This window comes from Bufo gargarizans, chromosome 4, assembly GCF_014858855.1.
Source record: "Bufo gargarizans isolate SCDJY-AF-19 chromosome 4, ASM1485885v1, whole genome shotgun sequence".
Lineage (NCBI taxonomy): Eukaryota > Metazoa > Chordata > Amphibia > Anura > Bufonidae > Bufo > Bufo gargarizans.
Window position 1 is genome coordinate 233,391,409 of NC_058083.1, and position 18,142 is coordinate 233,409,550.

At 44.2% G+C, this 18,142-nt stretch overlaps 1 protein-coding gene across 6 annotated transcripts in view; it reads left to right on the forward strand.

Moving 5' to 3' along the window:
• LOC122935654 (muscular LMNA interacting protein) overlaps positions 1-18,142 on the forward strand; it is a 322,247-nt gene that overhangs the window by 239,369 nt on the left and 64,736 nt on the right. For all 6 annotated transcript variants that reach the window (XM_044291464.1, XM_044291458.1, XM_044291461.1 and 3 more), the window contains one exon: positions 16,306-16,668. In XM_044291464.1, coding sequence (XP_044147399.1) covers positions 16,306-16,668 — 363 coding nt within the window. The remainder of the gene's footprint in view (positions 1-16,305; positions 16,669-18,142) is intronic.

Genomic DNA, 18,142 nt, shown 5'->3' on the forward strand with positions numbered 1-18,142 from the left:
AATTAACCAAAATCAATTGGAGAGAGGTCCCATAGCAGAGAATCTGGCTTCACGTCACCCACCACTGGAACAGTCCATTCTCAGATATTTAGGCCCCGGCACCCAGGCAGAGGAGAGAGGTCCCGTAACAGAGAATCTGGCTTCATGTCAGCAGAGAATCAGTCTGCATGTCATAGCAGAGAATCAGGCTTCACGTCAGCCACCACTGTAACAGTCCATTGTCATATATTTAGGCCCTGGCACCAAGGCAGAGGAGAGAGGTCCCGTAACAGACAATCTGGCTTCATGTCAGCAGAGAATCAGTCTTCATGTCATAGCAGAGAATCAGGCTTCACGTCACCCACCACTGCAACAGTCCATTTTCATAAATTTAGGCCAAGCACCCAGGCAGAGGAGAGAGGTTCCGTAACACAGAATCTGGCTTCATGTCAGCAGAGAATCAGTCTTCATATCATAGCAGAGAATCAGGCTTCACGTCACCCACCACTGCATCAGTCCATTTTCATAAATTTAGGCCCAGCACCCAGGCAGAGGAGAGAGGTCCCGTAACAGACAATCTGGCTTCATGTCAGCAGAGAATCAGTCTTCATATCATAGCAGAGAATCAGGCTTCACGTCACCCACCACTGTAACAGTCCATTTTCATAAATTTAGGCCCAGCACCCAGGCAGAGGAGAGAGGTCCCGTAACAGACAATCTGGCTTCATGTCAGCAGAGAATCAGTCTTCATGTCATAGCAGAGAATCAGGCTTCACGTCAGCCAGCAATGCAACAGTCCATTGTCAGATATTTAGGCCCCAGCACCCAAGCAGAGGAGAGAGGTCCCGTAACAGAGAATCTGTCTTCATGTCAGCAGAGAATCAGTCTGCATGTCATAGCAGAGAATCAGGCTTCACATCAGCCACCACTGCAACAGTCAATTTTCATAAATTTAGGCCAAGCACCCAGGCAGAGGAGAGAGGTTCCGTAACACAGAATCTGGCTTCATGTCAGCAGAGAATCAGTCTTCATATCATAGCAGAGAATCAGGCTTCACGTCACCCACCACTGCAACAGTCCATTTTCATAAATTTAGACCCAGCACCCAGGCAGAGTAGAGAGGTCCCGTAACAGAGGATCTGGCTTCATGTCAGCAGAGAATCAGTCTGCATGTCCTAGCAGAGATTCAGGCTTCACGTCAGCCACCACTGCAACAGTCCATTGTCAGATATTTAGGCCCAGCACCCAGGCAGAGGAGAGAGGTCCCGTAACAGAGGATTTGTCTTCATGTCAGCAGAGAATCAGTCTGCATGTCATAGCAGAGAATCAGGCTTCACGTCAGCCACCACTGCAACAGTCCATTGTCAGATATTTAGGCCCAGCACCCAGGCAGAGGAGAGAGGTCCCGTAACAGAGGATCTGTCTTCATGTCAGCAGAGAATCAGTCTGCATGTCATAGCAGAGAATCAGGCTTCACGTCACCCAACATTGGAACAGTCCATTGGCATATATTTAGGCCCCGGCACCCAGACAGAGGAGAGGTTCATTCAACTTTGGGTAGCCTCGCAATATAATGGTAAAATGAAAATAAAAATAGGATTGAATGAGGAAGTGCCCTGGAGTACAATAATATATGGTTAAGGGGAGGTAGTTAATGTCTAATCTGGACAAGGGACGGACAGGTCCTGTGGGATCCATGCCTGGTTCATTTTTATGAACGTCAGCTTGTCCACATTGGCTGTAGACAGGCGGCTGCGTTTGTCTGTAATGACGCCCCCTGCCGTGCTGAATACACGTTCAGACAAAGCGCTGGCCGCCGGGCAGGCCAGCACCTCCAAGGCATAAAAGGCTAGCTCTGGCCACGTGGACAATTTAGAGACCCAGAAGTTGAATGGGGCCGAACCATCAGTCAGTACGTGGAGGGGTGTGCACACGTACTGTTCCACCATGTTAGTGAAATGTTGACTCCTGCTAACACGTTGCGTATCAGGTAGTGGTGCAGTTAGCTGTGGCGTGTTGACAAAACTTTTCCACATCTCTGCCATGCTAACCCTGCCCTCAGAGGAGCTGGCCGTGACACAGCTGCCTTGGCGACCTCTTGCTCCTCCTCTGCCTTGGCCTTGGGCTTCCACTTGTTCCCCTGTGACATTTGGGAATGCTCTAAGTAGCGCGTCTACCAACGTGCGCTTGTACTCGCGCATCTTCCTATCATGCTCCAGTGCAGGAAGTAAGGTGGGCACATTGTCTTTGCAGCGTGGATCCAGCAGGGTGGCAACTCAGTAGTCCGCACACGTTAAAATGTGGGCAACTCTGCTGTCGTTGCGCAGGCACTGCAGCATGTAGTCGCTCATGTGTGCCAGGCTGCCCAGGGGTAAGGACAAGCTGTCCTCTGTGGGAGGCGTATCGTCATCGTCCTGCCTTTCCCCCCAGCCACGCACCAGTGATGGGCCCGAGCTGCGTTGGGTGCCACCCCGCTGTGACCATGCTTCATCCTCATCCTCCTCCACCTCCTCCTCATCCTCATCCTTCTCGTCCTCCAGTAGTGGGCCCTGGCTGGCCACATTTGTACCTGGCCTCTGCTGTTGCAAAAAACCTCCCTCTGAGTCACTTCGAAGAGGCTGGCCTGAAAGTGCTAAAAATGACCCCTCTTCCTCCTCCTCCTCCTCCTCCTCCTGGGCCACCTCCTCTTCCATCATCGCCCTAAGTGTTTTCTCAAGGAGACATAGAAGTGGTATTGTAACGCTGATAACGGCGTCATCGCCACTGGCCATGTTGGTGGAGTACTCGAAACAGCGCAACAGGGCACACAGGTCTCGCATAGAGGCCCAGTCATTGGTGGTGAAGTGGTGCTGTTCCGCAGTGCGACTGACCCGTGCGTGCTGCAGCTGAAACTCCACTATGGCCTGCTGCTGCTCTGTCCAGCATGTGCAAGGTGGAGTTCCACCTGGTGGGCACGTCGCATATGAGGCGGTGAGCGGGAAGGCCGAAGTTACGCTGTAGCGCAGACAGGCGAGCAGCGGCAGGATGTGAACGCCGGAAGCGCGAACAGACGGCCCGCACTTTATGCAGCAGCTCTGACATGTCGGGGTAGTTGTGAATGAACTTCTGCACCACCAAATTCAGCACATGCGCCAGGCAAGGGATGTGCGTCAAACCGGCTAGTCCCAGAGCTGCAACGAGATTTCGCCCATTATCGCACACCACCAGGCCGGGCTTGAGGCTCACCGGCAGCAACCACTCGTCGGTCTGTTGTTCTATACCCCGCCACAACTCCTGTGCGGTGTGGGGCCTGTCCCCCAAACATATGAGTTTCAGAATGGCCTGCTGACGTTTACCCCGGGCTGTGCTGAAGTTGGTGGTGAAGGTGTGTGGCTGACTGGATGAGCAGGTGGAAGAAGAAGAGGAGGAAGCCGAGAAGGAGGAGGTGGCAACAGGAGGCAAAGAATGTTGCCTTGCGATCCTTGGCGGCGGAAGGACGTGTGCCAAACAGCTCTCCGCCTGGGGCCCAGCTGCCACTACATTTACCCAGTGTGCAGTTAGGGAGATATAGCGTCCCTGGCCATGCTTACTGGTCCACGTATCTGTGGTTAGGTGGACCTTGCTACAGATGGCGTTGCGCAGTGCACACTTGATTTTATCGGATACTTGGTTGTGCAGGGAAGGCACGGCTCTCTTGGAGAAGTAGTGGCGGCTGGGAACAACATACTGTGGGACAGCAAGCGACATGAGCTGTTTGAAGCTGTCTGTGTCCACCAGCCTAAATGACAGCATTTCATAGGCCAGTAGTTTAGAAATGCTGGCATTCAGGGCCAGAGATCGAGGGTGGCTAGGTGGGAATTTACGCTTTCTCTCAAATGTTTGTGAGATGGAGAGCTGAACGCTGCCGTGTGACATGCTTGAGACGCTTGGTGACGGAGGTGGTGGTGGTGTTGGTGGTACATCCCCTGTTTGCTGGGCGGCAGGTGCCAACGTTCCTCCAGAGGTGGAGGAAGAGGCCGAGGCGGCAGCAGCAGAAGAGGCCGAGGCGGCAGCAGCAGAAGAGGCCGAGGCGGCAGCAGCAGAAGAGGTAGCAGGGGGAGCCTGAGCGACTTCCTTGTTTTTAAGGTGTTTACTCCACTGCAGTTCATGCTTTGCATGCAGGTGCCTGGTCATGCAGGTTGTGCTAAGGTTCAGAACGTTAATGCCTCGCTTCAGGCTCTGATGGCACAGCGTGCAAACCACTCGGGTCTTGTCGTCAGCACATTGTTTGAAGAAGTGCCATGCCAGGGAACTCCTTGAAGCTGCCTTTTGGTGCTCGGTCCCAGATGGCGGCGGTCAGTAGCAGGCGGAGTCTCTTGGCGGCGGGTGTTCTGCTTTTGCCCACTGCTCCCTCTTTTGCTACGCTGTTGGCTCGGTCTCACCACTGCCTCTTCCTCCGAACTGTGAAAGTCAGTGGCACAACCTTCATTCCATGTGGGGTCTAGGACCTCATCGTCCCCTGCATCGTCTTCCACCCAGTCTTCCTCCCTGACATCCTTTTCAGTCTGCACACTGCAGAAAGACGCAGCAGTTGGCACCTGTGTTTCGTCATCATCAGAGACATGCTGAGTTGGTATTCCCATGTCCTCATCATCAGGAAACATAAGTGGTTGTGCGTCAGTGCAGTCTATGTCTTCCACCGCTGGGGAAGGGCTAGGTGGATGCCCTTGGGAAACCCTGCCAGCAGAGTCTTCAAACAGCATAAGAGACTGCTGCATAACTTGAGGCTCAGACAGTTTCCCTGATATGCATGGGGGTGATGTGACAGACTGATGGGGTTGGTTTTCAGGCGCCATCTGTGCACTTTTTGCAGAAGACTGGGTGGGAGATAATGTGAACATGCTGGATCCACTGTCGGCCACCCAATTGACTAATGCCTGTACCTGCTCAGGCCTTACCATCCTTAGAACGGCATTGGGCCCCACCATATATCGCTGTAAATTCTGGCGGCTACTGGGACCTGAGGTAGTTGGTACACTAGGACGTGTGGATGTGGCAGAACGGCCACGTCCTCTCCCAGCACCAGAGGGTCCACTAACACCACCACGACCATGTCCACGTCCGCGTCCCTTACTAGATGTTTTCCTCATTGTTATCGTTCACCACAACAACAAAAATATTATTTGGCCCAATGTATTGTATTCAAATTCAGCTGAATATAAATTTGAGGCCTAGTATTTAGGCGCTGGGTGACAGGTATAGATTTACTCATAAACGGAATAACTACCGCACTCAAATTGAATTCTTATGTGTTCGTTTTTATTTTAGACAACTTTACCAATTTGTGACGTTTCGGTCATACGACCTTTATCAAACACAAGTTGCCGTAAGAAGGAGGAGAGACCATAGGAGAGGTAGAGCTGATGGTGTATCCACACCCATGTAGGTTTATATGGGTGTGGATACACCATCAGCTCTACCTCTCCTATGGTCTCTCCTCCTTCTTACGGCAACTTGTGTTTGATAAAGGTCGTATGACCGAAACGTCACAAATTGGTGAAGTTGTCTAAAATAAAAACGAACACATAAGAATTCAATTTGAGTGCGGTTGTTATTCCGTTTATGTGTTAGTGTGGCTGGGAAGCCAACACAACCAGCACCACAACCTCAAGAGATACGTGTGCCACGTCTTATCTATACAAAGGTATAGATTTACTGACGGAATTAGACTTGGAAATGCACAGTAGCATGTGTGTGAAGTTATTCTGAATGACCCTATGTGCACCTTGAATATTATATACCCTTTTAGGGATGTATTTAAAGTAGGCCTGATACAGCAGAAACCACTAAATTAGGAAATTGCTAAATTGGGAATTGTATTTCAACCCAGAACAAAAAATGTGCTTTGACGGACACTAAATAACTTGCCCAGCCAGAACAGTACACCAGTAACGACAGATTTAGCGGAATATAAATTTGAGGCCTAGTATTTAGGCGCTGGGTGACAGGTATAGATTTACTGACAGAATTAGACTTGGAAATGCACAGTAGCGTGTGTGTGAAGTTATTCTGAATGACCCTATGTGCACCTTGAATATTATATACCCTTTTAGGGATAGATTTAAAATAGCTCTGATACAGCAGAAACCACTAAATTAGGAAATTGCTAAATTGGGAATTGTATTTCAACCCAGAACAAAAAATGTGCTTTGACGGACACTAAATAACTTGCCCAGCCAGAACAGTACACCAGTAACGACAGATTTAGCGGAATATAAATTTGAGGCCTAGTATTTAGGCGCTGGGTGACAGGTATAGATTTACTGACAGAATTAGACTTGGAAATGCACAGTAGCGTGTGTGTGAAGTTATTCTGAATGACCCTATGTGCACCTTGAATATTATATACCCTTTTAGGGATAGATTTAAAATAGCTCTGATACAGCAGAAACCACTAAATTAGGAAATTGCTAAATTGGGAATTGTATTTCAACCCAGAACAAAAAATGTGCTTTGACGGACACTAAATAACTTGCCCAGCCAGAACAGTACACCAGTAACGACAGATTTAGCGGAATATAAATTTGAGGCCTAGTATTTAGGCGCTGGGTGACAGGTATAGATTTACTGACAGAATTAGACTGGGATATGGCCAAAAAATAACCACACTATTGCTGGTTAAATGCACTTGGTGTGACAGCTTGACCAACCACACTACTGAGGGTTAAATGCACTTGGTGACAGGCGCAGCTTACCCCTGATGTAGTATATGGCCAAAAAATGAACAGACTAACAGACTATTGCTGGTTAAATGCACTTGGTGTGACAGCTTGACCAACCACACTACTGAGGGTTAAATGCACTTGGTGACGGGCGCAGCTTGCCCCTGATGTAGTATATGGCCAAAAAATAAACAGACTATTGCTGGTTAAATGCACTTGGTGTGACAGCTTCACCCTGATGTAGGCTTTAGCCAAAAACCAACCACACCATTGAGGGTTAAATGCACTTGGTGACAGGCGCAGCTTGCCCCTGATGTAGTATATGGCCAAAAAATAAACAGACTATTGCTGGTTAAATGCACTTGGTGTGACAGCTTCTCCCTGATGTAGGCTTTAGCCAAAAAACAACCACACCATTGAGGGTTAAATGCACTTGGTGACAGGCGCAGCTTGCCCCTGATGTAGTATATGGCCAAAAAATAAACAGACTATTGCTGGTTAAATGCACTTGGTGTGACAGCTTCACCCTGATGTAGGCTTTAGCCAAAAAACAACCACACCATTGAGGGTTAAATGCACTTGGTGACAGGCGCAGCTTGCCCCTGATGTAGTATGTGGCCAAAAAATAAACAGACTATTGCTGGTTAAATGCACTTGGTGTGACAGCTTCACCCTGTTGTAGGCTTTAGCAAAAAAACAACCACACCATTGAGGGTTATATGCACTTGGTCGCAGCTTGTGCTGGCGCACCACAAGACACAAAATGGCCGCCGATCACCCCAGAAAAAAGTGACTGACAAACGGTCTGGGCAGCCTAAAAACAGTGAGCAATTGAGTATCAGCAGCTCAATGACCAACAGCTGCAGATCGATCAATAGTCAAGTCCTTTGGAGGAGTTAATCTGCCTAATCTCGCCCTACTGTCGCAGCTGCAACCTCTCCCTACGCTAATCAGAGCAGAGTGACGGGCTGCGCTATGTGACTCCAGCTTAAATAGAGGCTGGGTCACATGGTGCTCTGGCCAATCACAGCCATGCCAATAGTAGGCATGGCTGTGATGGCCTCTTGGGGCAAGTAGTATGACGCTTGTTGATTGGCTGCTTTGCAGCCTTTCAAAAAGCGCCAAGAAAGCGTCACAAAAGCGCCAAGAAAGCGACGAACACCGAACCCGAACCCGGACTTTTACGAAAATGTCCGGGTTCGGGTCTGTATCACGGACACCCTAAAATCCAGTACGAACCCGAACTATACAGTTCGAGTTCGCTCATCCCTAGTCCTTAGACATATTTTTAAATACCTTTTGGTGGCTATTTTTAATTTTCCATTATTATAATCGTCATTATAAATCTGCTCCATATTTCTATGTTTTATCATGGAGCTCTGTGGTTACCCCTGCTATTTTTCTGTAGCATTTCTTTCTGCATTATTTTTGGTATGTAAATGGTACCTTTATGTAACATCATTATATATTTTTGTGCTGTGATTTCACAGTGCAATTGGTGACCTTTTTAAGTGCATTATACTTGTGCTATGACATCATTGTAATTATAATGCTTGTTCTGGGAATTACGGAGCTATAAATTCACTGTACATGTTGCTATTGTGACATCACTATGTGCAATATTCCTCTACTACAATATCATTGTACGCATCACCTCTGTACTGTAACTTCTGTGTATGTTTTTAACTTGTGACTAGGGATGAGCGAACTCGAACTGTATAGTTCGGGTTCGTACCGAATTTTGGGGTGTCCGTGACACGGACCCGAACCCGGACATTTTCGTAAAAGTCCGGGTTCGGGTTCGGTGTTCGTCGCTTTCTTCGCGCTTTTGTGACGCTTTCTTGGCGCTTTTTGAAAGGCTGCAAAGCAGCCAATCAACAAGCGTCATACTACTTGCCCCAAGAGGCCATCACAGCCATGCCTACTATTGGCATGGCTGTGATTGGCCAGAGCACCATGTGACCCAGCCTCTATTTAAGCTGGAGTCACATAGCGCCGCCCGTCACTCTGCTCTGATTAGCGTAGGGAGAGGTTGCGGCTGCGACAGTAGGGCGAGATTAGGCAGATTAACTCCTCCAAAGGACTTGATTAACTGATCGATCTGCAGCTGTGGATCATTGAGCTGCTGATCCTCAATTGCTCACTGTTTTTAGGCTGCACAGACCGTTTGTCAGTCTCATTTTTCTGGGGTGATCGGCGGCCATTTTGTGTCTTGTGGTGCGCCAGCACAAGCTGCGACCAAGTGCATTTAACCCTCAATGGTGTGGTTGTTTTTTGGCTAAAGCCTACATCAGGGTGAAGCTGTCACACCAAGTGCATTTAACCAGCAATAGTCTGTTCATTTTTTGGCCATATACAAAATCAGGGGCAAGCTGCGCCTGTCACCAAGTGCATTTAACCCTCAATGGTGTGGTTGTTTTTTGGCTAAAGCCTACATCAGGGTGAAGCTGTCACACCAAGTGCATTTAACCAGCAATAGTCTGTTCATTTTTTGGCCATATACAAAATCAGGGGCAAGCTGCGCCTGTCACCAAGTGCATTTAACCCTCAATGGTGTGGTTGTTTTTTGGCTAAAGCCTACATCAGGGTGAAGCTGTCACACCAAGTGCATTTAACCAGCAATAGTCTGTTCATTTTTTGGCCATATACAAAATCAGGGGCAAGCTGCGCCTGTCACCAAGTGCATTTAACCCTCAATGGTGTGGTTGTTTTTTGGCTAAAGCCTACATCAGGGTGAAGCTGTCACACCAAGTGCATTTAACCAGCAATAGTCTGTTCATTTTTTGGCCATATCCCAGTCTAATTCTGTCACTAAATCCATACCGGTCACCCAGCGCCTAAATACTAGGCCTCAAATTTATATCCAGCTAAATCTGTCCCTAGTGCTGTAGCTGGGCGAGTTATTTAGTGTCCGTTCAAGCACATTTCTTGTTCTGGGTTGAAATACAATTCCCAATTTAGCAATTTCATAATTTAGTGGTTCCTGCTATATCAGAGCTCTTTGAAATCTATCCCAAAAAGGGTATATAATATTGAAGGTGCACATAGGGTCATTCAGAGTAACTTCACACACACCCGCTACTGTGTATTTCCAAGTCTAATTCTGTCACTAAATCCATACCGGTGACCCAGCGCCTAAATACTAGGCCTCAAATTTAATTCCCTCTAAATCTCTCGTTACCCACCGCTGTACTGTTGTTGCTGGGCAAGATATTTAGTGTCCGTCAAAGCACATTTTTTGTTCTGGGTTGAAGTACAATTCCCAATTTAGCAATTTCATAATTTAGTGGTTTCTGCTATATCAGAGCTATTTGAAATCTATCCCAAAAAGGGTATATAATATTGAAGGTGCACATAGGGTCATTCAGAATAACTTCACACACACCCGCTACTGTGTATTTCCAAGTCTAATTCTGTCACTAAACCCATACCTGTCACCCAGCGCCTAAATACTAGGCCTCAAATTTAAATCCCTCTAAATCTCTCGTTACCGTTGTCCTGTTGTAGCTGGGAAAGTTATTTAGTGCCCGTCAAAGCACATTTTTTGTTCTGGGTTGAAGTACAATTCCCAATTTAGCAATTTCATAATTTAGTGGTTCCTGCTATATCAGAGCTATTTGAAATCTATCCCAAAAAGGGTATATAATATTGAAGGTGCACATAGGGTCATTCAGAATAACTTCACACACACGCTTCTGTGCATTTCCAAGTCTAATTCTGTCACTAAATCCATACCGGTGACCCAGCGCCTAAATACTAGGCCTCAAATTTAATTCCCTCTAAATCTCTCGTTACCCACCGCTGTACTGTTGTTGCTGGGCAAGATATTTAGTGTCCGTCAAAGCACATTTTTTGTTCTGGGTTGAAGTACAATTCCCAATTTAGCAATTTCATAATTTAGTGGTTTCTGCTATATCAGAGCTATTTGAAATCTATCCCTAAAAGGGTATATAATATTGAAGGTGCACATAGGGTCATTCAGAATAACTTCACACACACCCGCTACTGTGTATTTCCAAGTCTAATTCTGTCACTAAATCCATACCGGTGACCCAGCGCCTAAATACTAGGCCTCAAATTTAATTCCCTCTAAATCTCTCGTTACCCACCGCTGTACTGTTGTTGCTGGGCAAGATATTTAGTGTCCGTCAAAGCACATTTTTTGTTCTGGGTTGAAGTACAATTCCCAATTTAGCAATTTCATAATTTAGTGGTTTCTGCTATATCAGAGCTATTTGAAATCTATCCCTAAAAGGGTATATAATATTGAAGGTGCACATAGGGTCATTCAGAATAACTTCACACACACCCGCTACTGTGTATTTCCAAGTCTAATTCTGTCACTAAACCCATACCTGTCACCCAGCGCCTAAATACTAGGCCTCAAATTTAAATCCCTCTAAATCTCTCGTTACCGTTGTCCTGTTGTAGCTGGGAAAGTTATTTAGTGCCCGTCAAAGCACATTTTTTGTTCTGGGTTGAAGTACAATTCCCAATTTAGCAATTTCATAATTTAGTGGTTCCTGCTATATCAGAGCTATTTGAAATCTATCCCAAAAAGGGTATATAATATTGAAGGTGCACATTGGGTCATTCAGAATAACTTCACACACACGCTTCTGTGCATTTCCAAGTCTAATTCTGTCACTAAATCCATACCGGTGACCCAGCGCCTAAATACTAGGCCTCAAATTTAATTCCCTCTAAATCTCTCGTTACCCACCGCTGTACTGTTGTTGCTGGGCAAGATATTTAGTGTCCGTCAAAGCACATTTTTTGTTCTGGGTTGAAGTACAATTCCCAATTTAGCAATTTCATAATTTAGTGGTTTCTGCTATATCAGAGCTATTTGAAATCTATCCCTAAAAGGGTATATAATATTGAAGGTGCACATAGGGTCATTCAGAATAACTTCACACACACCCGCTACTGTGTATTTCCAAGTCTAATTCTGTCACTAAATCCATACCGGTGACCCAGCGCCTAAATACTAGGCCTCAAATTTAATTCCCTCTAAATCTCTCGTTACCCACCGCTGTACTGTTGTTGCTGGGCAAGATATTTAGTGTCCGTCAAAGCACATTTTTTGTTCTGGGTTGAAGTACAATTCCCAATTTAGCAATTTCATAATTTAGTGGTTTCTGCTATATCAGAGCTATTTGAAATCTATCCCTAAAAGGGTATATAATATTGAAGGTGCACATAGGGTCATTCAGAATAACTTCACACACACCCGCTACTGTGTATTTCCAAGTCTAATTCTGTCACTAAATCCATACCGGTGACCCAGCGCCTAAATACTAGGCCTCAAATTTAATTCCCTCTAAATCTCTCGTTACCCACCGCTGTACTGTTGTTGCTGGGCAAGATATTTAGTGTCCGTCAAAGCACATTTTTTGTTCTGGGTTGAAGTACAATTCCCAATTTAGCAATTTCATAATTTAGTGGTTTCTGCTATATCAGAGCTATTTGAAATCTATCCCTAAAAGGGTATATAATATTCAAGGTGCACATTGGGTCATTCAGAATAACTTCACACACACACGCTTCTGTGCATTTCCAAGTCTAATTCTGTCACTAAATCCATACCGGTCACCCAGCGCCTAAATACTAGGCCTCAAACGCAGCCGCCTGTCTACAGCCAATGTGGACAAGCTGACGTTCATAAAAATGAACCAGGCATGGATCCCACAGGATCTGTCCGTCCCTTGTCCAGATTAGACATTAACTACCTCCCCTTAACCATATATTATTGGACTCCAGGGCACTTCCTCATTCAATCCTATTTTTATTTTCATTTTACCATTATATTGCGAGGCTACCCAAAGTTGAATGAACCTCTCCTCTGTCTGGGTGCCGGGGCCTAAATATATGCCAATGGACTGTTCCAATGTTGGGTGATGTGAAGCCTGATTCTCTGCTATGACATGCAGACTGATTCTCTGCTGACATGAAGCCAGATCCTCTGTTACGGGACCTCTCTCCTCTGCCTGTGTGCTGGGCCTAAATTTATGAAAATGGACTCTTACAGTGGTGGGTGACGTGAAGCCTGATTCTCTGCTATGATATGAAGACTGATTCTCTGCTGACATGAAGCCAGATTGTCTGTTACGGGACCTCTCTCCTCTGCCTGGGTGCTGGGCCTAAATATATGCCAATGGACTGTTGCAGTGGTGGCTGACGTGAAGCCTCATTCTCTGCTATGACATGCAGACTGATTCTCTGCTGACATGAAGCCAGATTGTCTGTTACGGGACCTCTCTCCTCTGCCTGGGTGCTGGGTAGTGTTGAGCGCGAATATTCGAAAAGCAAATTTTTTTCGCGAATATCGCAACTTCGCGATTTCGCGAATATTTCGAATATAGTGCTATATATTCGTAAAAACGAATATTCGTTTTTTGTTTTTTCCCCCCCCCACAAAATTACAGTACACATATAATTGATTGTTTCCCAAAGGTCCAACAGCTCAGATCTTACTCACATTGCCTAGAAAGTGATTGAGGCGCGAATCTTCGTAAGGCGATTTTATTAGCGCACATGCGAATATCGGCACGTCCCAGAACAGAGGCAAAGGGCTTTGCATTCATACATTAGTGAATTGAGTTGCGAATCTTCGTAAGGCGATTTTATTAGCGCACATGCGAATATCGGCACGTCCCAGAACAGAGGCAAAGGGCTTTGCATTCATACATTAGTGAATTGAGTTGCGAATCTTCGTAAGGCGATTTTATTAGCGCACATGCGAATATCGGCACGTCCCAGAACAGAGGCAAAGGGCTTTGCATTCATACATTAGTGATTGAATTGAGCTGCGAATCTTCGTAAGGCGATTTTATTAACGCAAATGCAAATATCTACACTTGTCCCCAGAACAGAGAGGCAAAGGCCTGTGCATTCATATAGTATAGCACCATATTCGCGAATACGTAGAACTTCGTAAAATTCGATTTACGAATATTCGTATTTTTTATTTTACTTTCCACCTTACAGATTACATTGATCTGTACTCTGTCAACTACTGTCATCACCCCCCACTGTATCTCGATTGATTCCCAAAAGTCTCACATTCCCTAGAAAGTGATTGAGTTGCGAATCTTCGTAAGGCGATTTTATTAGCGCACATGCGAATATCTACACTTGTCCCAGAACAGAGGCAAAGGGCTTTGCATTCATACATTAGTGAATTGAGTTGCGAATCTTCGTAAGGCGATTTTATTAGCGCACATGCGAATATCGGCACGTCCCAGAACAGAGGCAAAGGGCTTTGCATTCATACATTAGTGAATTGAGTTGCGAATCTTCGTAAGGCGATTTTATTAGCGCACATGCGAATATCGGCACGTCCCAGAACAGAGGCAAAGGGCTTTGCATTCATACATTAGTGAATTGAGTTGCGAATCTTCGTAAGGCGATTTTATTAGCGCACATGCGAATATCGGCACGTCCCAGAACAGAGGCAAAGGGCTTTGCATTCATACATTAGTGAATTGAGTTGCGAATCTTCGTAAGGCGATTTTATTAGCGCACATGCGAATATCTACACTTGTCCCAGAACAGAGGCAAAGGGCTTTGCATTCATACATTAGTGATTGAATTGAGCTGCGAATCTTCGTAAGGCGATTTTATTAACGCAAATGCAAATATCTACACTTGTCCCCAGAACAGAGAGGCAAAGGCCTGTGCATTCATATAGTATAGCACCATATTCGCGAATACGTAGAACTTCGTAAAATTCGATTTACGAATATTCGTATTTTTTATTTTACTTTCCACCTTACAGATTACATTGATCTGTACTCTGTCAACTACTGTCATCACCCCCCACTGTATCTCGATTGATTCCCAAAAGTCTCACATTCCCTAGAAAGTGATTGAGTTGCGAATCTTCGTAAGGCGATTTTATTAGCGCACATGCGAATATCTACACTTGTCCCAGAACAGAGGCAAAGGGCTTTGCATTCATACATTAGTGATTGAATTGAGCTGCGAATCTTCGTAAGGCGATTTTATTAACGCAAATGCAAATATCTACACTTGTCCCCAGAACAGAGAGGCAAAGGCCTGTGCATTCATATAGTATAGCACCATATTCGCGAATACGTAGAACTTCGTAAAATTTGATTAACGAAAATTCGTATTTTTTATTTTACTTTCCACCTTACAGATTACATTGATCTGTACTCTGTCAACTACTGTCATCACCCCCCACTGTATCTCGATTGATTCCCAAAAGTCTCACATTCCCTAGAAAGTGATTGAGGTGCGAATCTTCGTAAGGCGATTTTATTAGCGCACATGCGAATATCTACACTTGTCCCAGAACAGAGGCAAAGGGCATTGCATTCATACATTAGTGATTGAATTGAGTTGCGAATCTTCGTAAGGCGATTTCATTAGCGCACATGTGAATTTTGCATAGCATATGTATTATGCGATGCGAAAATTCGAATTATCGCATATGCGAAATAATAACGAATTTGAATAATCGCGAATATTTTACGAATATTCTTTCGAATATTCACAAAATTTCGCGAATTCGAATATGGGACATGCCGCTCAACACTAGTGCTGGGCCTAAATTTATGACAATGGACTGTTGCAGTGGTGGGTGACGTGAAGCCTGATTCTCTGCTATGACATGCAGACTGATTCTCTGCTGACATGAAGCCAGATTGTCTGTTACGGGACCTCTCTCCTCTGCCTGGGTGCTGGGCCTAAATATATGCCAATGGACTGTTGCAGTGGTGGCTGACGTGAAGCCTCATTCTCTGCTATGACATGCAGACTAATTCTCTGCTGACATGAAGACAGATTCTCTGTTACGGGACCTCTCTCCTCTGCCTGGGTGCCGGGGCCTAAATATCTGAGAATGGACTGTTCCAGTGGTGGGTGACGGGAAGCCAGATTCTCTGCTATGGAACCTCTCTCCAATTGATTTTGGTTAATTTTTATTTATTTAATTTTTATTTTTATTCATTTCCCTATCCACATTTGTTTGCAGGGGATTTACCTACATGTTGCTGCCTTTTGCAGCCCTCTAGCTCTTTCCTGGGCTGTTTTACAGCCTTTTTAGTGCCGAAAAGTTCGGGTCCCCATTGACTTCAATGGGGTTCGGGTTCGGGACGAAGTTCGGATCGGGTTCGGATCCCGAACCCGAACATTTCCGGGATGTTCGGCCGAACTTCTCGAACCCGAACATCCAGGTGTTCGCTCAACTCTACTTGTGACAATCACTGTTAACATTCTTCCTTTATTGTGGCATAACTGTTGGCATTAGCTCTCTACTTGTGAGACTGCAATTATGCATTTTTTCTGAAATCACTGCTGAAGTTGGATATGGTGGGGAACCGTTTTGCTGTGAGATCCAATAGTACTTGTTATGTCCCTACACAGAAAATATCAAGGAAAACATCTATTGTGCAATTCAATTCGAAACATCTACCTTAAACTATTATACAATTAATTGTTACTATTTTCAATGGCATACATTAACAATTGTGCAGCAAAACTTACACAATGTAATCATTATGTATTGTATAATCATGAGAATATGCTAAAATCTACTTTAATTGCTTGTACGAAACGATATTGTTTCATTGACTATATATGAAAAGTATTGTTTCATTGACTATGTATTTCTCCTTAGCCTGAAGACAAACCTGAAAAATTGACAGAGAGAAAAATGCATGAATCACCTCAAAGTATGTTGAACACAGCAGGCAAAGCAACATCTCAAGATAGTTTAATGCAAACAAAATCTGATACAAATAACCCAGAGAACATAAACCATAAAGATCTATTCATTGCTGAATTTGTTGTCGTGATGGATGATGATGAAGATGAAATAATTACCAAAGAGTATCAGACTCTGCCCTTCGAGGAAAGTAAACATAAATTCAGAGAGACACCACAACGATCTTGGCAGCCAAAAGTAGAAGTAAAGGTTAAAGAATTATATGACCACAGCTTACAAGAGAACTGCTGTGATGTGGGCGATCTAGGGACAAAGGTATATTAAACACCCTTTCTACCAAATATAGAATATATTCGTGCTGTTCCTGTACTATGTTTGAAAACAGAATCAAAAGGTAAAATTTACTTTATATAAAACAAGCAGCCAACAGCATAATTTCCTGTCCTCATTGAAAAGAGTCAGGTTCCCATTAGTATGGGAATTAAGTATTTTTTCCAATATACCATGTAGTTTGCTCCAATAAAGTATAAATGAGAACCATCAGTCTGAAGTCAGGAAAGGCCATGGCTTTGTGCTGCTTGTTTTGTGTGCTTGTAGCCAACAAAGGATTTAACTATTGTGTCTTTCCACTTCAGTCCTCAACAACTAACAAAAGGTTATGCTTTTAAGAACTCTTATAACCACACAAGCAATAATTATTGTCACTACATCAAGAATTACCCCAGGTTTTCCCCATTCTTTCTAAAATTATGACCTGTTGGGATTACTTAAGGATTGAAGGTGAGAAACAGTTTGCTACAATACAGCTACATAAATTCAAATTTATAGCAGATCATTGTATGTATAAAAATTGTTGATACTCTTTTTTTATGTCTAGCAATATTCATGGCTGTGATTTTGGATACAATAATAACTACAATTATGAGACCATGCAGACTAATTTAATATCTGATTCTTCATATATGTATCATTTCCAGTTTTCATTTAAGTGTAAAAAAAATAAAAAAAAGTATAATGAACAGGCAAACTCAGGAGTAACACATGGAGTAAACATGCTGCTATGTGCACATTGTTCCCTAAAGCCACTACTTAAACAGTATAATTGGTTATTTGTATACCGGTATGTTTTCCAAATGATAACGTCCAATACTGCTTTCATTGATGCTTGTGGTAAACGTTCAGAAATAAATTAGCGTACAATACATTATTAAAGAATATAAATTAAGAGAAATGTATCACAGTAATGCCATACATTACTGTAAAGCACAAAGTAGTGATTGTTAATGAAATTGCGTGGAAGAGAAAATAGATATTACTGTTGTCACTGTTGTGATTTAGAGCTTTGTTTAAGAAAAAAAATTAGCTCTGAGTGCAATAAAAATATATTGAGAAATTAATCTGTGCAGAATGTTAGACCTGAAAACAATATGGGGTTTTCCCATATATATGTATATCTGAATCCAAGCCCATGCTACAGAACCAACCCTATTCAGATGTATGTGTGCATTTTCAATGACAGAAATGTCTGGAACACATTTGTTACATGAAGATATTCCAACTGAAATAAATGTTAAATAAAACCCAAGCATTCTTTGGGTCCAATATGGTACTAGAGCCTGGGCCCCTTGGTACACTGGTGGGCCAGTTTGACTCTGAGCACATCATTGTTTTACACATCTAAAATAGAGAGTTAAACAACAGTGCTGCACTATAATAATTTTAATTTCCACATATTACTAGAAGAGTAAAAATGACAATAGAGATAAGATCAGATTTGATTATTTCTGGC